Source organism: Nothobranchius furzeri, chromosome 2 (genome assembly GCF_043380555.1).
Source record: "Nothobranchius furzeri strain GRZ-AD chromosome 2, NfurGRZ-RIMD1, whole genome shotgun sequence".
In the NCBI taxonomy this organism is placed as follows: Eukaryota; Metazoa; Chordata; class Actinopteri; order Cyprinodontiformes; family Nothobranchiidae; genus Nothobranchius; species Nothobranchius furzeri.
The window spans coordinates 92,203,318-92,230,865 of record NC_091742.1 but is presented as its reverse complement, the minus strand read 5'-3'; the positions used below and the strand labels follow the sequence as shown (position 1 = coordinate 92,230,865).

The following is a 27,548-nucleotide window of genomic DNA, read 5'->3' as shown; positions in this document are numbered from 1 at the left end:
GATCTGCAGCATCTTGCTACAGACATTGAAGGACCTAAGCGTCCTCAAGAAGTGCAGTCTACTGTGTCCCTTCTTGTAAACGGCTTCGCTGTTCTTTCTCCAGTCCAGTCTGTTGTCCAGGTGAACTCCAAGGTATTTGTATTCCTCAACCACCTCCACTTCTTCTCCCATGATGGAAACAGTGTTTGACTCCACCCTGTTTCTTCTGAAGTCTAAAATCATCTCCTTTGTTTTGTTCACGTTCAAGGTCAGATGATTGTTTCCACACCATGCCACAAAGCGCTCCACCAGCTCTCTGTACTCAGCTTCCTGTCCATCTCTGATACGCCCGACAACTGCAGAGTCATCTGAGTATTTCTGTAGATGACAGGTCTCTGACTTGTACTGGAAGTCTGAGGTGTACAGGGTGAAAAGGAATGGTGAGAGTACAGTCCCCTGTGGTGCTCCAATGTTACTGATCGCCTGGTTTGATGTGCAGTTCTTCAGCCTCACAAACTGTGGTCTGTTTGTCAGGTAGTCTTTAATCCAGGCGATAGTTGAGGCCCCCACCTGTGTCTTCTGGAGTTTCTGGCAAAGTACATCAGGCTGGATTGTGTTAAATGCACTGGAGAAATCAAAGAACATGACCCTCACAGTGCTGCCTGCTTTGTCCAGGTGACAGTGGGTTGGTTGAAGCAGCTGGATGATGGCATCTTCAACTCCAACTCCATGGCGATAAGCAAACTGCAGCAGGTCCTGATATGTCCTAGTTTGCTTATTCAGGTGGACCAACAGGAGTCTCTCCAGGACCTTCATGATGTGGGATGTCAGGGCAACCGGTCTGTAGTCATCATTGACTGATGGGCGAGTTTTCTTTGGAACTGGAACAAGGCAGGATGTCTTCCACAGGACTGGAACCTTCTCCTGGGCCAGGCTGAGGTTGAAGAGGTGCTGCAGAATCCCACAGAGCTGCTCTGCACAAGCCTTCAGTACTCTGGGGCTGACACCATCCGGACCTGCAGCCTTGTTCCTGTTCAGTCTCTCCAGCTGCCTCTTCACCTGACTTCTAGAGACAGATAGGTGGGAGGGGGAGGTAAATGGGGCAGCAGCATCTTCTGACTTGGTTGAAGATGGATTTATAGAACCAGAAGAGTCCATGACTGTGTTAGACAAAAGAGCTGGCGTGTGACAGGAAAATGTTGGATCAGAGGAGGATGGGATGTCTGATTGGCTGGGGACTGGCGAGAAGGATGCCGGGTTTGTTCCTGAACTGAACCTATTGAAGAACTTGTTCAGTTCATTGGCTGTATCCAGGCTGCCATCTGTGCAATCCTTCCTCTGCTTGAAGCCTGTGATCTTCTTCATCCCTGACCAGACATCTCTGATATTGTTCCTCTGTAGGTTGTTCTCCAGCTTCTTCCTGTATGCCTCCTTGCTTTCTCTGATCTTGGTCTTCAGTTGCTTCTGTATACTCCTCATTAATTCCCTGTCTCCCTCCTTGAAGGCTCTTTTTTTCTCATTTAGCAGATTCTTCAGTTCACTGGTGATCCAGGGTTTGTTATTAGCGAAGCATCTCACTGTTCTGGTGGGTATTATATTATCCACACAGAAGTTTATATAATCAGTGACACATCCAGTCATGGCATTGATGTCCTCTTCATGTCCGTGGCAGAGAGTCATCCAATCTGTGGTCTCAAAACAACTCTGCAGGGCTTCTTCAGCGTCCTGTGACCATTTTCTCACAGTTCTTCTTGTCACAGGTTGCCTCTGAACAAGTGGTTTGTATTCCGAGCAGAGAAAAACAAGATTGTGATCTGATTGTCCCAGAGGAGGTCTTGTTTTGGACATGTATGCATTCTTTACATTTGCATAACACAGATCCAATGTCTTGTTTTCTCTGGTGGAGCAGCTGACAAACTGTTGAAATGTTGGAAGTGTAGCAGAGAGTGAGGCATGATTAAAATCACCAGATATAGCCACAAATGCATTGGGGTGCTGGGTTTGTAGCTTAGCGACAATGGAACTGATGGGATCACATGCATTTTCAGCAATGGTTGAAGGTGGAATATAAACGGTTGCCAAGACAACACTGGTGAACTCTCTTGGCAAATAATATGGGCGACAACTTACTACCAAGAGTTCAACATCTGCGCTGCAGAGACGACATTTCACTGAAACATGACCTGGATGGCACCATCTGTTGTTGACAAGCACTGCCACTCCACCTCCTTTTCTTTTCCCGCTCCTCTTCAGATCTCTGTCTGCTCGTACAGTCAGAAATCCTGGCAGAGAGACGCTGGAATCGGGGATATGGTCCTGCAGCCACGTCTCACTGAAACACATAACACTGCACTGCCGATACTCTGGCTGAGTCCTTGAAAGGGCTTGGAGTTCATCCATCTTGTTGGCCAGTGATCTCACATTGCCCATTATGATCGATGGCAGAGATGGTTTGAATTTCCTCTTTCTCTGTCTCCATTTTGCTCCCGCTCTGAACCCACGCTTCTTGCGTTTTAGCTCATTTGGGATTTGTGGCTTCAGTTGAGGTATTATTTCAGCCTTCCCAATGTTAAGCAGCTGCTCCCGATTGTAAACCAGCTTGTTGCCATGGTTACGCATCATAACAAATGCTCAAAAAGTGAAAAATGAGCAGTAAAAATCCTCCAAGCTTCACAGCATCAGAAACAGAAAAGTAAAATGTCCAAAAGAATACCGTTTTTCTTGAGAAACTAAAGAAAAAATGTCCAAGAAAAGGCAAAACTTACATATAGTCTACAGAGCTACTCCAACATGCAGCCACTCAGAGCAGCCACTCAGAGCAGCGCAGTTCCGAAAAATCCCAGGTTAAACAGGTTTGCAGGATTTCCTTTTTCCACCTTCGGAATATTGCTAAGATTAGAAGCAACCTTTCCAGGAGTGATGCTGAAAAACTAGTTCATGTATTTATTACATCAAGACTGGATTACTGTAATTCATTACTCTCAGGAAGTCCACAGAATGTAGTTAAAAGTCTTCAGCTTGTCCAAAATGCTGCAGCTAGAGTTCTGATGAGAATTAAAAAGAGAGATCATATCTCTGTCTTAGCGTCCCTACATTGGCTACCTGTTAAATTCAGAATAGATTTTAAGATCCTTCTTCTCAATTATAAAGCTCTTGATAATCAAGCTCCATCATACATCAGTGACGTGATTGTTCCATACGTTCCTAACCGAGCACGTCGCGCTCAAACTGCAGGTTTACTGGTGGTTCCCAGAATATCTAAAATTAGGATGGGAGGCAGATCTTTTAGTGATCAGGCTCCTCTCCTGTGGAACCAGCTCCCAGCTTTAGTCCGTGAGGCAGACACCTTGTCTACTTTTAAGACTAGGCTTAAAGCATTTTTATTTGATAGGGCCTATGGTTAAAATCTGATGGGTCCGAAATTAAATTTTTTACTCACCGGCCAAGTTGGCTGGCAGATGATGAAAATCTACCGGCCAAGCATATCTTTTACCGGCCAAAATTATAAATGATTTAGATCAACCTAAAGCATGTTATTCTATATTATGTTGATTCCAAACAGTGACAAAATAATTAAAACATCAATTAATAAGAAAAACAACTCTTTTGTCATTTTTACTATTTGTTTATTTTTAGAGATGTTTTTATGAACTCTTTCATTGAAATCTAGTCAGACTCCATGTTTTCTCTGTCCATGAAGTCTGGCCTCCTGCTTCTGACACCGTCTTTGTGCCAAAGCATTACAGCCTCATTTGGGTCATAGTCCTTGATCTCTGGAGAACACAGCTGCACCATGAGAATATCTGAAAGTGTGTCAGGGCTAGGGTTGTCACGGTAACCGGTGTAGCAGTAAACCCCGGTAAAAAAAAGTTGACAATAATAATTACAGTCTTGTTTAAATAAAAAAGTATTATCTCGGTGGATTACCGTGGCTGCGGTGTAGGTGTGGTGACCCTCATCAACCACTGTATCATCTGCTGAAGTTGCCGGCGGCACATGCGCACTTTAGCACTCGGGACATTTATTATCCCTCAAAGAAGGAAGTATGGACATTTTTGGATATTTGAAGAATTCCGAGGGACAGTTGATAGAAGACGGCTATCCCGTTTGCAGCACGAGCAGAAAAAGTGTATGTGAAAGGCAGCAACGCTACGAGGCCATCATAATGTAGCCAGTGTCTCACGACTCCGCCATCTCCAGTTCACCACTTTTCACAAATTCTTCGCCACTGGTCCTGGTGGTTTTTCTTCCAGTTCGACGAGTTTTCTTTTGGAAGGCTGGCTGACTCCAGTTAAAAACCGCCACATTTCACCACTAGTTTTAACACGAAGCTAACTGCTAACTTGATAAACTGATTGAATGGGACAGGTGGAAATGACGTTGGATGCGGCGTTCACGTTTCACGTACGTTTGTGTACGTTGCATGCAGGCGGGAGGAGTTTCAGAAATCCATGGAAGATGACTGATAAACATAACTAATTTGGTGCAAACATTTACTCGCCAGGTGGCAGGTAGAGCTCAAAAATTTACTCACCAAATGGGGCAATTTGCTCGCATTTGGCGAGTGGCGAGTGTTAATTTCCGATCCTGGGTCCAACGTCTGTCGTCTAGCACACTGCTGCTAACCACAAACATTCTCCCTCTCCTGATAACTTTTTGCTTTCATTGACGTTGGATGTGCTACTACTAGTCTACCCGTTTAATTATAAATCCACTAGGATAAACACAATGAAGTTTATCTCTCACCAAATAGAATATTTACTAAGAAATCACAATATAACTATAGACACATTACTGTGTATATGTGTATGTGTGTGTGGTGTGTGGTGTGTGTGTGTGTGTGTGTGCGCTCCGTCTTCTCGATCCCCAGTGAGTCGTGGAGGACGGCTGCTTATACTGAGCCAGGATTCTCTGGAGGTTTCTTCCTGTTAAAAGGGAGTTTTCCTCTCCACTGTCGCTTTATGCTTGCTTAGTATGAGGATTGCTGTAAAGTCACTGACACTAGTTGTCACGGTAACCGGTGTAGCAGTAAACCCCGGTAAAAAAAAGTTGACAATAGTAATTACAGTCTTGTTTTAAAAAAACAAGACACTAGTCAGTGACTTGATGCAATTTGCTGGGTTCCTCATATAGGAAACATTATTTCTGATGAGCTTAATGAACTGACCTGAATTGGAATGTTTATTATGTGAAGTGCCTTGAGACGACTGTTTAAAGCAGACACCAACGGTATCTAACAGCTTTAAATTGCAGTGGCTTTTGTACTACAACCATCCTGTGCCTGTTGTCTTGTTTGTTTCTTAATTACAGGAGGGTATAACAGTTTTTTCTTAATCTTTAAGTAATATTTTTTTGTATTCAGAATTCATGAACATCTCAAATGTTTGGTTAAGGTCTGAGTTTAAAAAACAAAGGAGATTTGAAAATGAAAATCAAAGGAAGAGGTGGCTCAAGGGCCGAGTACGGACTTGATCAATGATAGTTGAGCAGAGGTACAAGACTAAAATTACGGTTGTAAAAAAACTAAATAGTACATTTGGAAGTACTGTTGTTAAATAAATCCCTCGAGCCCTGTGTGGATGCTCGTATGTCTCTTTAAATGTGTCTTTCGGCTAAATCTTTGTCCACACAGCTCACAGGCAAAAGGCTTCTCTCCTGTGTGGACTCTAATGTGTTCATTTAAACCTACCTTTTGGGTACATCTATATCCACAGAACTCACATACAAAAGGCTTCTCTCCTCTGTGGCCTCTCATATGTGTGTTTAAACTTGCCTGTTGGGTACATCTGTATCCACAAAGCTCACAGGCAAAAGGTTTCTCTCCTGTGTGGAGTCTCATGTGATTGTTTAAGCTTGCCTTTTGGGTAAATCTGTATCCACAGAACTCACAGGCAAAAGGCTTCTCTCCTGTGTGGACTCTCATGTGTGTGTTTAAACTTCCCTTTTCACTAAATCTATTCCCACAGAGGTCACAAGCAAAAGGCTTCTCTCCTGTGTGGACTTTCATGTGTGTGTTCAAATGTGACTTTTTGGTAGATCTGTATTCACAGAGCTCACAGGCAAAAGGCTTCTCTCCTATGTGGACTTTCATGTGTGTGTTTAAATGTGACTTTTTGGTAGATCTGTATTCACAGATCTCGCAGGCAAACGGCTTCTCTCCTGTGTGGACTCTCATGTGTCTTTTTACACTATGTTTTTGGCTAAATCTTTGCCCACAGAGCTCACAGGCAAAAGGCTTTTGCCCATTGTGGCCTTTCATATGACGGGTTAAACTTGACTTTAGGCTAAATCTTTTCCCACAGTCCTCACAACTAAATGATTTTGGTTGTTTCTGGACTTTTCTACATGAGCCTCCACTTTGCTTCTCTTTCACACATTTTGTATTAACCGAACACTCTGAAGACTTTACTGCTGAATGACTTGTCACTCTCACATGTTCTTGAAGAGACCACTGGTGTTGGAAATGTATACCACACACAGGGCAGCTAAATGATTTGTTGACAGTCTTAATATCTGACTCCGAAGACTTGTTCTCATTACAGCCATGGTCTCCGTTTCCAATTTCAGGCTCAGAGTGTGAACGCTCGGAGTCTAGATTCACATCATCTTCATCTTTGGAATTGGATGTCTTTTCATTAGGGTCCAGATCTAGGTTCTTGCTAGTTTCTGCTCCTCCACCAACTTTTGCTGTCATCTGCCCAGCCAAGCTGCTGGTTGGGACACCTCCGTCTTTCATTTGATGGTTGTGGAAATGTAAGAGCAGAGGTTTCTCATCCGTCTCTTCTCTCTTAGTTGAAACTGCAGTGAACCAAGCAGAAATATAAAAAAAAAAAATTCAGTAAAAAGAGAAGATAAAAGACCTAGGGGTGTTTTTGCAATCAGTAAAATACATAACCAATGTTGGTAAACACATTACTATTTATGGTAATGCATTACTTTAACAAATAACTATGAATCTAATGAGTTGCTTTTAAGTCCAGACATCACTATGCGATTGGTAGAAGGAAGAAACGCTATCTGCAAATTCTGATTTACGCCTCTCAGAGCCGCTCAAACCAGCCGTCCGTCGCTGCTACTGTGGAACCTAGAGATTCCCTGACAGCAGCATCGCATCGGCCCCTCCCTTCCTTTCCCAAACACTGTAGACGCGCAGTGGCAAAAATGTAACAGATCTGCTGAACCTTTACTCCGTGAGAGTGCTGTAAAGTTTGTATCCTACAATGAAATCACGGCGTGGAGGAAGCTCGTTAAAATGAGTCAAAACAGTAAATGCAAAATGTGTTTTAAGAAGAAACTGTGGGTGGAAAGAGGTGAGATTGTAAGGCTCGCTGCAGAAATAAAAACACAGAGCATCAACACTTGTCTGTAACCCATAAAATAATAATGAGCATCATGCTGCTAGATCAGCAGCTTGTGATGACAGTTAGTTCTGCTCACTAGGTCAGCTGACCTTAATCCACAAGATGGGACATATGGCACTAGAATTCCAGATAAAGAGCTAGGAGCAAGGCCATTTACACATTTTGAGACCAGAACCAAAATCTTAAATTCAACACAGAACTGAACTGGGATCCAATGCAGAGAGGCAACAACTGGAGTGATATGATCAAATGACCAGTGCCAGTCTAAAGACGGGCTGCAGCATTCTGAACTAGCTGCAGCCTAGCAATACATCCATGATCAACACCCAAGTACAGCTCCTCAGCAGGCTCATCCGTTCCCACCTTCAGCCCCTCTGCCGGGTTACCCCGCTCCTCAGCCGGCTCATCCGCTCCCACCACCAGCCCTTTATTCTGGCAGGGCCGTACTGAAGACCCACAAGTCTTCTATCAACGTCTCTTCAACGTGTACTTTGGTACGGAATGCAAGGATTGGATGGAAGAGGAAAAATGTTTTAAGGGACTATTCCTTGAGAACCTACATGCCCAGTATAGCCTATACATGGGTACAGTGGACCCTAAAACCACACCCATGGATGAGCTCAGAAGAATGGCGAGCTGTGCCTTTACACGATTTGGTAAATCCAGTAAGAATTCGAGCAGTCCATCAGTTCTGGTGGTGGAGGAAAAGACCTCGCTGCGACTCGAGGGTGCTGCATCTGGAACTCATAAATATAAAAACCAAAAAGTTGGACCTAAACCACAGGTCCAAAAACCTGATAACCCCAAGCCAAAAGGCTTTCCAAACAACAGGCCTCAAAACCCAAGCAGACCCCAGACCCCTCCACCAGCTCATGGAGGGGACCCTAAGACACCACGACCAGGCCGCGATAAACATCGTGTTTCTTTCAGAGAAATAGGGGGTTTGTCAGGCTCCTACAGGAGAGAGTCCCCTCGCCCAAGCGAGGGACGCACTCCTTTGGGCCAAAAACCACCGCGTAACCCTCGCAAGGACTACAATCCTGTCCCAAGGCCGAGAACTGATTCTAGGAGTCGATCTCCAGACAAAATTCGTGCAGTAGGAGAAATACTTATTGACCTGTTGAAAGATTTGACAGTACGCGAGTCGGTTCTATGCATTACTGTGGTAGAACCTCCTCAACCTGCCTGTGGCTCGGCTGTAGAGGCAGGTCCTGCAAAGGTGACACCTGCCACAACGGTGCATTCATCGACACCTGAGGTCTCGGTGAGACCTGCTGTGGTTGCTTCTATCGGCGCTAGTACTCTAGTACCCACAGAACCTGAAACCAGACCTAGCAAACCGAGCTCACCGATCAGACTTCCATGAAGAGTTCTCTGCGGTATCACCCGACGTGGTCCTACGAATAAACCTCACATTCCGGTGACCCTGGAGGGGACGCTGGACTGTGAGGTTCTCATGGACACGGGTTCAGATTAAACCATCATGTCCAGCTCTCTCTGGGAGCAGGTCCGCATGGCTGCAGCTGCACAGGGTCGCATCATAGGATTCACAACATGCGTTAGGCAAATCCAACCGTTCTCTGCAGACCGAGGATCCTTGTCGGATGTGGTATCCATCAACTTCACAGTGGGAGACATGTCCGTGAGCCATCCAGTGTTTGTGACTAAGGTCGAAGTGCTTCCTTTCGTAGTGGGAGGAGATCTGTTACGACGCCTTGAAGCCGGCATTTCATTTAAAGATTGGACACTCCAAACTCAGGCGACCCAGCCGACGCCCTTGGCGTCCCTTGGGCGCCTCATTGCATGTTCAGGCGGTGACAAAGTCAACGGAACTGTCAACCTGGTCGGTCAATCCAGTACCAGTAAGGTCAGTGACATCCAGAGAGTCTGCGTAGTCTCTGCAATACCACTCCACACGGAGGTGGGGAAAACACCGACCCTAGTGGGAGTTGGCGGTTGCAGTGACACACCACCTGAGACTCCGCACCCTGCGGTGGGAACACCACCTGCTAAAGGGGAGACTGAGGGTGGCGCTGATACTCCGGCTGCAGCTCAGAACCTTGCGGTGGGGACTCCCCCTGCCGAAGGACAGGCTGATGACGTCGCTGACGTTACTGCGCTACAGCAAGCGCTGGTGACCTTTAGCCCAGCGGTTGGTGACTCACCTACCAAAGGCGAGGGGGTCCGGTGCCCTGTACCACCACTGGTTGACCTCGATCTCTCTGACTGCACCCGCGCGTCGAACGAGGGGCCTCCGGAGCCTCCACCTGCGCCGAACCCTTGCAAGGCCGCGCCACTCTACAACGTCCCTGGTTTCCATTTCCAGGTCTGGTAAAATACGTTTTGTTAGTCGCGTGTTTCAAGCTGCTATCAACCACAGTTGGTACCCATCACCAGCCACCTCTAACGCGTCTGTACGAACCTGGGCCCTCTTTGGGTATCACTCTCCGAGACCGCCCAGGTCTACTAATGACTAACTATCGTCTATTTACACAAAAGATTTAAAAGGTTTCTCTCATTAACAGGAGTACAGCTGAAGGCCTCAAACAGCCGGGGAAAAGGCGGGAAAACAGTGCTGCTCTCTGATTGGTTGAGTGTTCAACCATTTTCTGTCCAAGCAGGATCGAGCACCCACACATATAACTCATCAAATCGACCAGCTTGGTCTCAGGAATCTTGCATTCAATTTTAAATGTGTTATCTGTTACCATGGTAACACAAGTGCATAAGTATATCCCCAAACAAGTCTTTTTGAAATGAATGTGAAATGCCTAATATTGAACCTATAACATACTGCGGTTATCTTTCTGAGCTCTATACACTTAAAACTAGCAGCAAAGCTGACATTTTAACACTAGTCAGAAGGCAGGGAACGCCCCCTCCTCCTTCGCTGCTCTGTCATTGGCTGAGTTTTCAATTGTCTTCCGCCTAAAAGGAAATGTGCACCCACACATATGATACATCAATTCAACCTGCTTGGTCCCAGGAGTCTTGTATTAACTTGATATTGTGTTCTGCGTTACCATGGCAACATGCTTGGCAACAACATTTAACATTTTAGACAAAACTGTATCAACATACTTTAATATAGAAATGTTATTCAAAGTTAAAGAGTCATGTGACATTGTACATTGTTTTATTAATGCAGACTCCTGTCATCTGTTACCATGGCAACACAAAGAACTACAAATTACTTTAACCAATTCTCACAGGAATGAATATAAAAAGCTGAATATTGAGCCAATAACAGACTTCTGTTTTTGATCTTTTTGAACTATCTGTACTTAAAACTAGAAACAAGTTAAATTTGACCATCAGAAGGTGGGAAAGTGCCCCACTCCCACCCAGCCCCCGATTGGTAGAGAGGCCAATCATCTTCTGGTTAAATGGAATTACACACCCACACATGTGAGACATCAAATCGATCGGCTTGGCCTAAGGAATCCATCCATCCATCCATCCATCCATCCATCCATCCATCCAATAAACCATCTAACATCCATCCAACAATCCATCTGTTATTTCATTCATCCAATCATTCATCCATCCCATATCAAATCTGAACATATGTTAATCTATCAATTTCAGATATCAGCAAATATTTCTAAATTCACAGTTCAGCCAATTGTAAAAATGTACCCGTTAAACTATTCTCATTCAAATGCCAACTGTTTAACATTTCAAATTTCGAGTTTTTAATAAATGTTCAAAGATTAAAGTTTTCTGCTGTTTAGCATTTTTTATCCATTCTTCACCTATATTCTGAGCTTTATTACACTTGTTGGTGATTTTTGCTTCTAAATCTTTAAATGCATTCAGCTCATTTTGACAGTTTAGCTTAGTTTCAGCTTCACTTCAGCTATTCAGCAGCTTCAGCAATCCGTTTCTGAATTTGGCTTAAGCTACTCATTTCACAGTTCAACTAAATATAAAAATTAAACTGTTAACCTAGTCCTACTCAAACAACAAGTGTTGACATTTTTGCTGTCCAAATTTTAAATGTTCAGATTTCAGTTTTCTGCCGTTCAGGATTGTTTTCTCCGTTCTTCACTTTTTGTGCTTTATTTACATTTTGGTGCTTTTTGCTTCTAAACCTTTCAAAACATTCAGCTCATTTTAACGGTTTTGTAGTTTCAGCTAGGGCTGCAACAACGAATCGATAAATTCGATGAAAATCGATTACTAAAAGCGTTGGCAACGAATTGCGTCATCGATTCGTTGTGTCGCACAACTCTTCCAAAAGCGCCCCCCCCCCCCCTTCCCGCCCGCCGTTGCGCGCAGACCAGAGCAAGTCAGATCAGCGCGAGGGAGAGCCGCAGATCAGCGCGAGGGAGAGCCGCAGATCAGCGCGAGGGAGAGCCGGTACCGGCAGATCAGCGCGAGGGAGAGCCGCAGATCAGCGTGAGGGAGAGCCGGTACCGGCAGATCAGCGCGAGGGAGAGCCGGCAGACTTGCGCTGCTGCGAACCGGTTCTGCATTGTTGCGCAGCGATCCAGGCAGCTGCTTCCAGCGCACGGTCCATTCTCAAAGTGGCGCAACCAAAAAACTATAATTAGCACACGATCGTTCAAGTCCGCACATGTTCTCTATTTTCTGTCTTATTTGTGCCTGAAGCTCGCTACTGCAGAGATCATCACCTGTGTTGTGGTGATGTCACCTCACGCAGCATCGAAAACGCGCTCTGCGCTTTTCGGTCAGGAGATCCCTTTGATCTGCTCAGAAGTAACTGATGAGGTTTAAAAGTAAGAATCCAGGCAACAGATTTTCTGGAGAATTAAGAGGAGATGCAGGAAGATGAGAGACAGACAGGACAGGAAAATAGTTAAATAAAAACAAGAAAACAAAACAAAGTGTTGAAAAGTAAAATGTAGATAGATTTATCTCCACTACACGTTTTTACCAGTAAAAAACAATAAGTTCTACACATGTAATATTTATACATCTGATACAATTCAGATCACCTTCAAAACTCAGTCACACACCCAGGGCCGTTTCAAGACATTTTGGGGGCCAAGGCAAAATGCCCCCCCCCCCCCCAATAACTGGGCTCCCCAGAAGCCTCTGTGTAATTCATGCCCTCTCCAGTAGTGTTAGTTATACGGTGTTTATAAAAGCCCCTCAGACATTACTGACATGTTCTAATATTATCAGATGAAAAACTAAATTATCAGACATGCTGTCTCATCTGCTGCTTTTCTAAACTTGCAAAAAGTAACAAAATCATTTGAAAGCCACTATTTGTGGATTCTCTGAAAGTTTCCATGGAGTGTGGGACAACTTATTTTTTCATTGATCCTATCGTCTAATCTCACAGTTGAAACAAGCATCCTTAATAATCTGTGCACAGGAAGCATACCAATGCTGTAGTAAAACAAAAGGTATAATAATTTATTATTAATAAAACCTTGTTGCTGCACTAAAGCAGAAAAATGAGATTTTGCATTAAATATGCAAAATATTTACATATGAATTGTTTTAGAGCCCTTTAATTGGCAGAATCTGATATTAATTTAGTTCTTACAAAAAATGGGTCCCAACATGGTTTGTGTGGCGTTGCCATAGTGTGACGTCATAGGCACAGATCCCCTGTCCTCTTGTTTGGAAATGGAAATATGGTCACCCTATATTAAACAAACTGTCCACCCGGGCTTTTGCGCTGCACAGAGACGCTTCGCTGCCTACGACTGAATGTCAGTTGAGAGTCAGTCTCATGCAGACTGACCAATGAAGAGAGGGCCTCAAGTTAAGACCCTCTCCTCATTGGTCAGTCCACACGAGGTGGGTCAAAGGTTACTCTGGGCGGGTTACGTGTTGTCAGGCATTCAAGTATTGAGTATATTTACTGCATATTACAGTAATATATTCTGTATGTGACCACATTATGGTGATCCTTGGGTCGTGATGATGGAGCCCTTGAATATTGTTGCCCAGGGTACAACAAAGTGTTAATCTGGCCCTGGTTCTGCCGTCACATTCCCGCAGAAACTGGTTGATCACACCGGGGCCAGACTACTAGCATGTGGTTTTACAACCACAATGTCCTCAGAAGCAAAAACGCTTTTAAAAGGGAGGGAGGAGTCCTAACTGTTGCTGCAGGCGTGTTGTGTGAGATTGCAGTTATATACTGGTTAATAGATTTTTGGGTTCAGTTGCTTTCATGTGGCCTAATGTGAGTCTATTTGGGATCATTGGAATGATCAGCAGCATTTCTTGATGTGACTTTATGGCAGTTGCCCAGGGCATCATCGCAAGGAGGATGGCATTCATTTACTTTTGTTTTATTTGGTATTTTTTCAGTCATTTTTGGAAATAGTGATCAATTTTGATTAATTCACAGCCTATGTTTAATTACATTTAAAATAAATGCCAACAGATGAGATCAAACAAAACAGATGAGAATTGCCCTTAAGCTGTTTAACTTGGACCAAGCATTTTAGGTCACAGATAGATGTAGCTTAGGGTCTCTGTCTATACACCTTATAAGACAATTTAGGTGATGGCATGTTGTTTTTCTGCTATTGAACTGTTTTCTAATAATGTTGTGTTAAATAAAGTGAAGGAAGGAGAGAAATAACGTTTCCCTAGCAGTTTTTAACAATGTCCCCATGTAATCCGATTAATCGATTAATCGTGTCGAGACCCCATCCGATTAATCGATTATCCAAATAATCGTTTGTTGCAGCCCTAGTTTCAGCTTCCCTTGAGCTATTCAGCAGCTTCAGCAATTAGTTTCTGAATTCAGCATATGATGCTAATTTCACAATTCAGCTAAATGTAAAGATTAAACAGTTATGTCTAACTGAAATAACAGGTGTTTAGACATTTTAGCTGTCCAGTTTCTATACAATGTTCACATATTTCAGTTTTTTGCCATTTAGGATGATTTTACTCCATTCTTCACTTTTGTGCTTTATTTGCTTGTTGGTGCTTTTTGCTTCTACGTCTTTCAAGACATTCAGCTCATTTTGACAGCTTTGCTTATTTTCAGCTTCAGCTCAGCTGTTCAGTAACTTCAGCTTACAGTTTCAGCTATCCAGCATTCAAACAGCATTTGTGCAATAATGCAATTTTTTCTAGTTTTATTCTTAACTTTAATCATTTACTTTATTTGTTCTTTATTTTGTTATTTTCTTGTTTGGTTATACTATTCGGATAAACAGGAGGGATTATGTTATTGAAATGTTATGTTTATTATTAACTGAATGTATTATTCTATGCCTGAAAGCACACACACACACACACACACACACACACACACACACACACACACACACACACACACACACACACACACACACACACACACACACACACACACACACACACACACACACACACACACACACACACACACACACACACACACACACACACACACACACACACACACACACACACACACACACACACACACACACACACACACACACACACACACACACACACACACACACACACACACACACACACACACACACACACGTTGTAAATGAGACCAGAAACTCGGGGCAGTTGCCTTGAGCTTCTGCCCCTGATTGCAGTTTGGTGACTTGTCTGCTTGTTGTCTCTCCTCTCTCTCCAGCTGCAGGTATTGGGTTATTGATAAAATCCCTAACAGTCATGTAATCATTAGTTTAGAAATATAGAATTAAACTAATTTTTATAAACTATATTCTTGACTCTGTCTGAATTAATATGAAGTGTGTGTTCCTAAGGTCGTATTAAATCAAATATTCAAAGACCAATAAGATTGATCATTTATAATTAGATGGAATATCACATCTTATTGATCATTCAGTAAAAGTAACCACTTCCATCAGCATGGCTCTACACTTCATCCTGCAGCATCTGGACTCCTGGGTACCTACACCAGGATCCTGCCAAAAGCAGAAACAGCTGGAGTTAGCAGGTCAGATCCACGGTGTGTAAAGTCCACTCATGGAGGGAACAGGAAGGGAAACCACTGAAGAACCAGGATGAACAGACCCGAGGAAACATGGACGGAGACACAGCGCTGCCCCGTGGCCAGGCGGGAATGTGGAAACGGACCTGTGGCTATTCCAAACACAGGCGCCATCTTGTTAGCGGCAAGAAGCAGAGTATGGGTGGGATGAGGCTGGCCCATACTCTGGAACAGCAGCTGCTATGTGTGGACTCTCATGTGATTTGTTTATTTACATTTGTAGTAAACCTTTCTCCACAGTCATCATGACTAAATGATTTAGGTTTCTTCTGGACTTTCCTGCACGAGTCTACATGTTGCTTCACTCTAACATTTCTTATGAGCCAAACAGCCTGAAGACCTTATTGCTGGATGACTTGTCTCCCTCACGTGTCTCTGGAGAGACCACTTGTGAAGAACTTGTTGACAGACTTACCATCTGACTCAGAAGACCTGCTCTCATTCCAGTCATCATCTTCATCTCCAGTTTCAGACCCAGAGTCTGACAGCTCAGAGTCCAGATTCACACCATCATCATCATCATCATCATCTCCACTAACTTCAGTCTCTGAAGAATCAGATGTTTGTTCATGAGGGGTCAGATCTGGGTTCCTGCTAGTTCCTGCTCCTCCACCAGTTTCTGCTGCCATCTGGTCAGCTGAGCTGCTGGTTGGAACATCTCTGTCTTCTATTTGCTGCTGATGAAGCTGTGAGACCAGAGGTTTCTCTTCATCATCCTCACTCTTTATAGAAACAGCAGTAACAGGAAACCCGACAGCTTCAGTCTCCTCCTTCAAACAGAGATGCTCTCCCTCCAGACTGGTCCAGAGCTCCTCCTGTTCCTCCTTTATGTGGAGGTGTTCTGGGTCCTGCTGGTCCACACCAGCACTCTGTTCTTCAGGAGCTTCTTCCTTAACCAGCACCAGCTGTGGAACATCTGTAGGAAACACAGACACATGATGTTACAGACCACCATACCTTTATATTTACACCATGAGTGATACTGGCTACATGATGTGGGAAAAAGGAACAAGAACATGAACTTCATTTAGATAAAAACAGATTTCTACTTTAGGAACAATAAAAACTTCCATCACAATCAGCGTGTTTGTTTCTGACCAGAACTTCTAAGCCTCCTACTCACAACCCAAGCTTTAGATCTGAAGCTTATGTGAGGAGAAACGTCTCCAAGATCAAATCAGCAACTATTCAGTCAAAAGGAAAATGAATAAACACTTAGATGTAGCTGCTGTCAGTAACAATCTTTCACTTTTGAGCTCTCAGCAGGCTAGAGCACTACAAAGCAAAGGAACATTACAAATTAGCATTTTGGGTATCGGATTAGATTTGTGCCAATAGGATCAAGAAAAACACTTTGAAGATCAAACAAATATTAAGACATTGAGAGAACAAAATATTGACTAAAGAAAACATTTTTTTTTTCTAAAGTAAAACTTGCTATCTGAATCAACTTCTTAAAATGATCAAGAAACAAAAATTGGTGAAACAAAAATTAAGAAATTGACAGAACAAAAATATTGACTAAAGGAAAAAACATGTTTCAAAAGTAAAACTTACGATCTGAATCAACTTCTTAAAATGAGTAACAAAGTATGTTTCCTTTTTCTGTTTGCCTCCATGTGTTTTTGTTATCAATTTCCTTAGTTTTGTTCTAGCTGCACACAGCTTTGCTCTCACTACCAGATTTGCACTTACACTGTCTGGCTTTCTCCTTTGCAATCCCTGAGTTTTTGGTTGCAATTCTGACACAACCCTTTCGGGTGGGCGGGACTTCTGAGAAGTCCTCTCCCATAGGACAGTGGTTTCTCTTGAGTGACAGTTCAGTGACCCGGAAGTGATGTAGCCTCCAAGACATTTTTTTCCCCACCTCGGTCAACATCATGAATTTTGAGCCCCAAACACGTTATTTCTGCTGTCTGTGGTGTCTACTGAGGATCTAAAGTGAGTATTGATAATATATTTTATCTTTTCTTAGTTAATCTGTAAGTTAAACCACTTTTTAAGTTGGTTTTAACCAGACGTTGGCTCACTAGCTAGCTGCTAAGCAAGCCATTGTGCTAGCCTCAGGACAATGGTCTATTGTTCCAGAGAGACGTATTAAAAACTCATCTTAACATATTCATTTTTATTCCATGTTACTTGGTCAGGCTAAACAAGTTTATAGTTCTGCCTGCTCCTTTTTCAGTGAAACAAATGGATTATATGATGTAGCTCTGACTGAATAATTATCTAAGTGTGTGTTTGATAACAAATTTCTTACCAGTATACAGATCTGACATTTGTTTGTCAGAACAGGACAAATCAGATTCAGTGTGCTTTCTGTCATATGTTCTGTATTCTCCATCAAAAGAATGTTGTCCAGGACAGATAATCAATAATGAGTTAAATACATGCTTTTAATTATTACATAAAATCTATATTTTTGTCTAAAAGCTATTTCTTTTTTTTTTCTTTTTAGATTGAAAACTACTGCATTGCATTACAGTGGAAGTGCTACATGGCCACATGCATCAACTGCAGCTGGTGAGCTAAGACACACCATAGTGTACACAAAGTACACTGCAGACAAGGGATGTAAGAAAATATCAATATGGCAATATGTTGCGATATATTTTTCCAGTGATATTGTATCGATATTCTCGAACTGTGTCTCTAAAATAACGATATGGCAATATATCGTGATATTTTTTCCTGAGATATTACATCCATGTTCAAAAGCAGTATCTAATTTTTGGAAGAATTTACATGCAAACATGTATTTTCTTTGTGTTTGGTGCACTTTAAATGTTGACCGCTAGTTGGCAGCAGTGTGCATTGGGTTTTGTTTCCACCATTGAAATTTAAATCCCGCTATTATGGTTCAGATAACTCATGTTAAACATTTTAAGTATCAGTTTGGACTGTTTATTGAATATTCCTACAATAAATTCAGTCAAAAATACACATCCCTACTGCAGACCAATCCCACCTCATGCATTTCATAGGCTATATAATAAAACCACAGTGATGGTTATGGATAAATATCTGTAATAATGGTAATCTTTTTCCATTGTTTCCTGTTGTATTTGTACTGTATTGTATTGTATTTATTTTTCCGTCATAACAAATACATATAAAACACATGTACAAATTCCTCTTGTAAATTAAACAGTTTCTTTAGATATAATTTATGAACGAAAAGGTATAGGCTGAAGTTAAACTTATTTTAGCCTACCCACTAATTCATTACAAAACAAAAATCAACATTGTCATAAATATCAAAAGTAAATAAACATATAAACAATACAGTCATTACATGCATCATCCTAATTTCAACAAAATCAATCAAGAGGTATAAACATGAATAAAACAAAATCAATTGAAATCAAGAGGTATGAACGTGTGACAAAACTAATTTTGGTGCACTTGGTAATTGCGTAAGGAATTTTTAAAACTCTTTTTTAATATTTTCAACGAGCATGCATTTTTTAATCCATCCTCGAGGCTATTCCATAAACTCACTCCTCTTACTGAGATACATCTTTGTTTTTTATTGGTTGTAATATTCTTTTTTTTGAAAATCCCGGTTCCTCTCAGACTATATCCTCCTTCCCTTTGTTCAAACATCCTTTGGAGATAAGGTGGAAGTTGAGCCTGATATGCCCGATATACTACAGCCAGTGTATGCAGGTCAATAATATCATACAATTTTAGAATTTTTAAATTGGATAAAGATAGGATTTGTTGGAGCAAAATAGTTAGCATGGGACATTATTCGAACTACCTTTATTTTGAAGTAAATATATAGGACAAATATTTGCTCTGTAATTATTTCCCCATATTTCAACCCCATAGCTCAGATATGGTAAAATAAATGAGTTAGAGTATCTTAAGGGATTTAATATTTAAAACTACTCATAAGTCCTATTTTTTTTTTTTTGATATTTTTAACTTTATATAATCTATATGAGGCTTCCAACTCAGTTTTTCATCTATAGTAATTCCTAAAAATGTATATGTGTGTACTTGTTCAATTACAATACCATTTATTTTTATAATAATTTCATTAGTAATTTTCCTGTTTCCATACATAATGTACTTTGTTTTGGTCATATTCATAGAAATTTTATTCCCGTCAAACCATCCTTTTAACACTGCCAGTTCTTTTTCAACTAAATCAACAAGCTTGTTTAGGTCGTCACCAGAACAATAAAGGCTGGTGTCATCTGCATACAACAAACAATTTACTTTATCTAGAACCGCACACACATCATTAATATACATTGTGAATAATTTAGGTCCAAAAGTAGACCCTTGTGGGACTCCATGAGTAATGAACTCCTTTCTTGAATCAACATTATTGATATGCACATACTGGTCTCTTTCACGAAGGTAGCTTGCCACCCAAGCATAAGCTGTGCCACGGATACCATATCTTTGTAGCTTTTGAAGAAGTGTATGACCCATGACGTCAAAGGCCTTACTTAGGTCAATGAAGACACCCAAGGTATATTTCTTTTCTTCCACTGCAGTTGTGATATCTTCAGTTAAGGCCATTACTGCCATCAGAGTGGATCTGTTTGATCGAAAACCAAACTGTTGCTCATTCAACAAATTGAATTTAACAAAACCATCAAATCTAGTGACAAACAATTTTTCTAAAATTTTAGAAAATTGTGAGAGAAGCGAAATCGGTCTATAATTTATGAAAAAGTGTTTACTTCCATTTTTATAAATAGGGATTACTTTTGCTGTTTATTTTATTTGGAAAAACACCAGTACAGAATGACAGATTGCAGATATATGTAAGGGGTGTGACAATGTGATTGATAATTTCCTTTACTAACCTCATATTTAAATTACTGCAATCAGTTGAACTTTTGTTTTCAAATTTATTGACAACATTTATTATTTCAGTGTCTTCTACACCCCTTAAAAATAGTGAACTGGGGTTACAATTAGATATGGACTCAGTAACATTTTTTTCATTTTTACTTATAGCACCTAGCAAATAATGGTCCAACCTCAACAAAATAACGATTGAAAGCATTGGCAATTTCCTTGATATCAGTTAATTCATGATCTTCTTTGATGAAATAGCTTGGGAGTGCATTAACTTTTTTCCATTCCTAATTATACCATTTAATATTTTCCACATTCCTCGTGTATTATTCTGGTGTTGTTCTAATAATTTATGATAATATTTTTTTATTCATGCGTATTATATTTATTAATTTATTTTTATATATCTTATATCTTTCTTCAGCACTTTTAGTTCTTTGTTTTAAATATATTCTGTAAAGATGATTCTTCTTACAAGCCTCAACTATGCCATATGTCATCAAGAGCTTTTTTATTTTAATTTTATTTTCAGTAATATATAGCTTCAATGGGCAGTGTTTATCATAGAGTTTGGTGACTTTGGATAAGAAGGCATCATATGCTAGGTTGGGGTCCTCAGTACAAAAAACATCATCCCACGTCTGAGCAGAAAGATCTGCCTTGTATGCAGCCAGGGCTTCGGGTGTTCTATGTCGAACCAATTTCTGTGTAATAGTTTCAGGATTTTGAGCATAATGTACTATTTGATGAAAAACACTAAATACCGGTAGATGGTCACTTATATCATTAACTAGTAATCCCGCTGTAATTTGTCTGGATATCTCATAAGTGAATACATTGTGGCTCAAAGTGGCAGTTGTAGTTGTAATTCGAGTAGGTTTAAGGATAAGTGGGAGAAGGTTATTACAGTACATTGTTGTAATACAATTAGATATTTGTAAGTTATCATAGGGTTAAGAAGGTCAATGTTAGTCACCACATACAATATGGACCTTGTTTAAATTTACAAACAAGCTACCGACTTCCTGATTAAAAGTATTTAGACAGGATCCAGGTGTTCTATACAAACAACTAACAATGATGGGTTTAGTTCCTTCAATAGCAATTTCAACACTGATACACTCCATAACCCCATCAATAATATTTGTCTTTTTGTCGGATGACTTACACCTCAGGTTTATATCCACGTACAGTGCAACCCCACCGCCCTTTTTCTTGTTCCTATTTAAAGTAAATAATTCATATCCCTCGATTTCCACATAGGAACCCTTTTCATTGTCCAACCACGTCTCAGACAGCAATAACAGAAAAATTTGGTAAGTGACTCAGACACTCTTTAACCTTATCATAGTTTTTATGCAAACTTCTACCATTGAAATGAATGACAGAGAAGGCTCCCACCATATTTATCTCTTTAAACTCCTCATCACTATAGTATTTACAATCACTTCATGGCTCTTTATTAAAATTACCATCAAAATCTAAATCGTTTCCAAAATCATTCATTTTGTGGTGCAAAGAGTCAAACATTTTGAAGTTGTTTACCATGGAGTAAATAAGTGTCCTCTTAATATGTCCAGTTGACAAGCATATGGACCTATTGTTCGAGTCGGTGGTAGTGGATGCTCCATCTATCATATCAGTAGTCTGACGAAGTACCTGTCCTGAACCTCTCTGCGTCTAGTTTAAAAGACCTGAAAGACCTGCCGTAAGCAGGCACAGGTTAAGATTTTAAAAGAACCTGTAAGGTGAACACCACAACACAATATAAATGTTTATTATTATTGTACGCTGTGCAGCTAGAGTAAACTTGCATGCTCAGAAGCCACGTATGATTACATCGCCTACAGGTTGCCTGATGCTGAACTTCGGGCAGCTGCGTGTACTCCCGTGGAAAACCGCCTGTGGGAGGAGTCGTTGTGTTGCTGTTAAGAGTTTGGGTTGGAGTCCTGGGTTTGTGTTCCCTTTAATCTCTTCATTAGCCTTGCAAGTCACCACTGCAGAGCACCATGGAGAGGCTTACCTGAAAACCCTTCTCATGGGGCAGGCCCATCCTCACACACCTGTAACCCCATCCTTGAATAAAAGCTGGTAGCTGGTCACTCAGAGTGTTTTAACCCATATCTAGCCCATGATTCTGCCGTTTTTCAAACTTACGTTCTCATGTTCTATGCAGATCTATGGAAATTCTTTCCTTGAAGCTCCTGATCACACAACCGTACTGGCAGTCAGCTTACCCACTACCTTCTGCTCACCCGCTTGCAACTCATGCTGTCATTCTCCCAGACTTCTGGTTGTTTCTCCACCATTCTGCCGTCTCCTGTCTGCGCTACAACTTCAGACCGTAAGTACCCAAACTTTTCCTTTTGTAAGTCTCTCTTTAGTCATTACTAACACTCAATTTTACCTCAGGGCCTTCTGATCTTTAAACACTAAAACCTGTGGCGTTTCTCAGTCTCTGTAAGCTACCTGCACAGTCTAAGAAAAACCTGACCTGTTGCCTCTTACTATCCTCTGCTCTTCCTCGCAGAAGCTTCTGGTTCCTGATCTCCAGCTGTTACCTCTTCAGTCATCCGTCAAACATTTTAATAAACTGTTTTTAGCTCATTTGTCTCCTGAGTTTCTCTGCATGAAGGTCAGGTTGTTGCAAAAATCATGACATCAGCAATTACTTTGCACCACTCTGTTAAACAGCTGATATTTCAAGTGTATCTTTAAAAATACATTGAATGTCAAAGTGAATGAAAGGCATCCATTCAGCTTTCGGTGTAATGCAGGATTTTATGGACAGGCACCAAAACAGGAAATGTATAAATTGAGATTTATTTACTAAATCAGGTAAACCATAATAAAATACTAATGTTTAAAGTCCAGAGGAGGGAGGGAGGCTTTATAGCAGGGGTATTCAATTCTAGTCCTGGATGGCTGGTATCCAGCACGTTGTTTCCCTGCTCCAACACACTTGAATCAGTGGTTGAATTACCTGTGCAGCAGCTCTGCAGAAGCCTGTTAATTATCTGCTGACTGAAATCAGGTGTGTTGAAACAGAGTTAAAACTAAAACGTGCTGGAAACCGGCCCTCCAGGCCCAGAAGTAAGTACCCCTGCTTCATAGGCACAGAGAACTCCCATCATGATCCTGGAGACGGCACAAGGAGATGACGACATGAGTGTGCCCTCCCAGATCACACCAACACCACCTGACCACATGGAGGCATGTGTCTGTAAGAAAGAAAAACTGGTGATGTATGAGATTAAACAAAAACTACGAACAAAATGAATTTTACAGTTGTTTAACCTGCTGAGCATAGTCTCCCCTAAGAGCAGCACAAAGTGCAACTGGCTCAGAACCAGGGTGCTCCGTTATGCAGGTAGTCACCTCCTCCTGCTGACACCCGAGGATTACCTACAAGGGAAAACTGATATCAATAAGGAAATAATTAAATCAGAGCTAAAAGTTTAATTTTAGTGTGACGTTTGAGATTGTGGGAAATAAATGTGGACATTATGATTTTCTATTGTGGGGTCAGTACCTTGGGCGGTTCTCTGCAGCAACATTTTGTCTGGCTGACAAGTAGAAAAGTCACCAGTTGAGGCAGAGTTAGACTATATTACTCCAGCTAAGCTACATGTAGCTAAACTAGACACTAGTCACCAGACTATAGTTACTATAGATTTTATTAGATTTAATGAAGGCACCAGCTGTGACATAGAAACTGGTGTGTGTTTATGTATGTATTAAGTGTGACAGAAAAAGAGGTTGAAATTATTTCGATGCCAAACAAGCTTGTAAAATAAAAATGCTTGTGGTGCATTACTGAGATCAGTGCTTCCCAACTATCTCTAACCAGTACCTCACAAAATATATCATTTTGTTTTATCCATTGTTTACATTTAGTGTCCCACTTCCTCAAGCGCTTATGTGACATCTGTTTCACTTCAGAGATGTAAAAGTGGCATCAAATGTACTGTTCAAACAAACTTGTAATAAAAACATCTGATATGGATCTGATTTAGGGTGACAGAAAGCACATTGAATCTGATTTGTCCTGTTCTGACAAACAAATGTCAGACATGTATACTGGTAAGAAATTTGTTATCAAACACACTCACTTAGATAATTATTCAGTCAGAGCTACATCATATAATCCATTCGTTTCACTGAAAAAGGAGCAGGCAGAACTGAACTTGTTTAGCCCGTCCAAGTAACATGGAATAAAAATGAATATGTTAAGATGTGTTTTTAATACGTCTCTCTGGAACAATAGACCATTGTCCTGAGGCTAGCACAATGGCTTGCTTAGCAGCTAGCTAGTGAGCCAACGTCTGGTTAAAACCAACTTAAAAAGTGGCTTAACTTACAGATTAACTAAGAAAAGATAAAATATATTATCAATACTCACTTTAGATCCTCAGTAGACACCACAGACAGCAGAAATAACGTGTTTGGGGCTCAAAATTCATGTTGTTGACCAGGTGGAAAAAAAAAAGTCTTGGAGGCTACATCACTTCCGGGTCACTGAACTGTCACTCAAGAAAAACCACTGTCCTATGGGAGAGGACTTCTCAGAAGTCCCGCCCACCCGAAAGGGTTGTGTCAGAATTGCAACCAAAAACTCAGGGATTGCAAAGGAGAAAGCCAGACAGTGTAAGTGCAAATCTGGTAGTGAGAGCAAAGCTGTGTGCAGCGAGAATGAAACTAAAGAAATTGATAACAAAAACACAGAGAGGCAAACAGAAAAAGGAAACATACTTTGTTACTCATTTTAAGAAGTTGATTCAGATACGTCTTTAATGTCAATTTTGTTGATTATAATATTGTTATTGTGTAATTTTTGTATTACTCTATGGTTACATGTTAATCATAATCCTTGTTAAAAAAAACTGGTTAAAAACTGAAAAAAAAAGATTCAAACTATTAGTTACGCGAGTTAAAAACTGTTTCATGTATTGCCAAAATGTATTTTGAGAAAAGAAATGTACATGCATGTAAATTGTTACTATGGTAATATGAAGGATGAAGAAAGAAAAGATTGTAAAAGCTATAGCTGTGAGAATAAGAGATGAGAATTTTATTTAGCTGTAAACAATAATTGCATTATTGTTGTGCAGGCTAGGTTTTTATGCTCGGTACGGGACTGAAGTGGATTGGAGTCCTGGATTCTCTCCGGATGGAGATGGCGAGCCTGTGCCCGAACTGAACTGAATCCCGATCAGGAGAACATCATTCTTCTATACTGAGCCAACATTCCAGTGGTAACCACTCAGACCACTGAACCTGAGTTTTACAAGACCGAGGAGACTTTCTTTTTGACTAGACTACGACCAAATAGAAGACTGACTTTGAGCTCTACCTGACTAGGTTTACTGATATAGGGGGAAAGGCCTAATTGTTTAAAGAGCAAGTCACCCCTTACAAGAAGCGTACTTCACTCCCATTTCATGTTTGAAAAATGCAACAAATGCTGTTGCCTAGCAGACTGAGAGGGTGGAGCCACTAACAAATACACACACTCACGACATTGTGACATCATAATGTACCAGTTTACATCATAGCATACCTCTTAACCAATAGCGGTGGCAGATTTAAATTCAAATGCAGTGAAGAGTTTTTACCTGACAACGGCACAACACTGACAGTTTCAGGCAGAAAATTTTAATTTTAACTAAAATGCACTAAAGTGCAAAACTATTGACTACACATGTCTGCAGCACACTTAGACACGCATTTATATAGTTTTTCAGAAAAAAAATAGTTGATTTGGGGGTGACTTGCTCTTTTATATGTCTATTGCAGCTGCATTATTTTTTGTTCCATTTTCATAAATCTATATAAAATTCCAAATCTGGTGCAACTGTGTTTTTTTGCTCATTCTTTGGATCCAGCTATTCCATTTCCCACTCACTGGTAATTTGTAAGGTAATCCTGTTGGACCTAGAGTCTGGCCTATTTATTATTATTATTTGAATAAGTGGTAACTTAATCTGACGCCAGGGTTACAATAGACTGACAATATATTCATTCATCCACCAGTACCTGTGTCCATGCTGTCCAGGTCCAGGTGGTGAAGAACACACGATGAATCAGTCCCAGCTGATGGATGATCCTGAAGTGGTAGCAGGTTTTCTTTAGCCGTGTTTAGCTAACAGCTGCAATAGAAACAAAGCAGGAGAGCTGATTAAGATGCTGCTTCAGAACAACGCAGGAGATTAAACATCCAACGCTTTGGTTCTGGCCAAAGGAACAGCAGCAGATCCAGAGGGCAGGAAGTCTAGAGAAAAGCTTTTCTCACCCACAACCTGATTCTGGAGCTCCGATTGTCACGAAGACCGCAGAATATCTTCTCTGGTTCTGGAAAGAACTCCACCAAGCTGTTAAGGAGGAGAAGAAAGTTTCCACAGCCTGGTGAGAAGATTTCTGCAGCAGCAGCAGTTAGTCGCTTTAGCTGATCAACTCTCCCAGAGACTGAAGTGAAGACATTTTTACTGCAGAGCCTCAAATATTCTCCTCACACACCAGAACAACAAGCTAGCTCTGCTAGCAGCTTCCGGTTTCTGCTTCTTCCGGTGGTCGGTGATCAGCGTAAAGGTGCACTACCGCCACCTGCTGGAGCAGAAAACACACCTGGCTCTCACACAACTTGGTGGTTTTTCAGACTAAATATTTGTCGTAATGTTTTTATTTTATTTTTTTAACGGTTTCGTCAAAAGCCCCGAAAAAACAGGTACACTACATTTTGTTATACTTCTGACCCATAACCTATTTTTTTAGTGAAGGTATTTAGTACAGATTGCTGCGCAAAATCACGGCAAGCGTCGTCTGAAGGCACATCACACAGTAAACATTCCAATACAGGTCAGTTAAGCCAATCAGAAAAAAATAAAAATCCTATATAAGGAACCCAGCATGTTGCATCATGTCACTGACTAGAGTCAGAGTCTTTACAGCAATCCTCATACTAAGCAAGCATTTAGCGACAGTGGAGAGGAAAACTCCCTTTTAACAGGAATAAACCTCCAGAGGATCCTGGCTCAGTATAAGCAGCCATCTGTGGAGCTAGGATTGGGACAATATTCAAGGTAACTTGTGCCAAGTGTTGAAACTTGGAACATGTTTCATGACATGCAACTTTGGATTTGTAACGTGTAACTTTAGTTTTCTAACTTTTAATTCTCAATTTGTACATGTATTTCTTGTTTTGTAAAGTCAAACTTTTATTTTGTACATTTACTACTCATTTTGTAACAAACGTTCATTCAGAAACATGAAACTTTCGGTTTTTACCTAGCAGACTTCCAAAATAAAAAAACAATGTACATGTTTGAAATCAAAACTCTCAAAACACACATTTCATTCTATAGGTACAAACCTCAAATCTACAGTGTTACAAATAATTTTGTCTCAATTCTAGCTTCGGTGGGAGG

General features: G+C 41.0%; 1 protein-coding gene across 1 annotated transcript; it reads right to left on the bottom strand.

Moving 5' to 3' along the window:
• Positions 1-2,607: 2,607 nt before the first annotated feature.
• Positions 2,608-27,275, bottom strand: LOC129159903 (gastrula zinc finger protein XlCGF57.1-like). The gene is made up of 4 exons (XM_070548246.1): positions 26,417-27,275; positions 26,161-26,273; positions 15,719-16,219; positions 2,608-6,777 (listed from the first exon to the last, which is right to left on the bottom strand). The coding sequence occupies exons 2-4, from the start codon at positions 26,168-26,170 to the stop codon at positions 5,531-5,533; spliced, it is 1,758 nt and encodes a 585-aa protein (XP_070404347.1). The 5' UTR covers positions 26,171-26,273; positions 26,417-27,275; the 3' UTR covers positions 2,608-5,530.
• Positions 27,276-27,548: the final 273 nt, after the last annotated feature.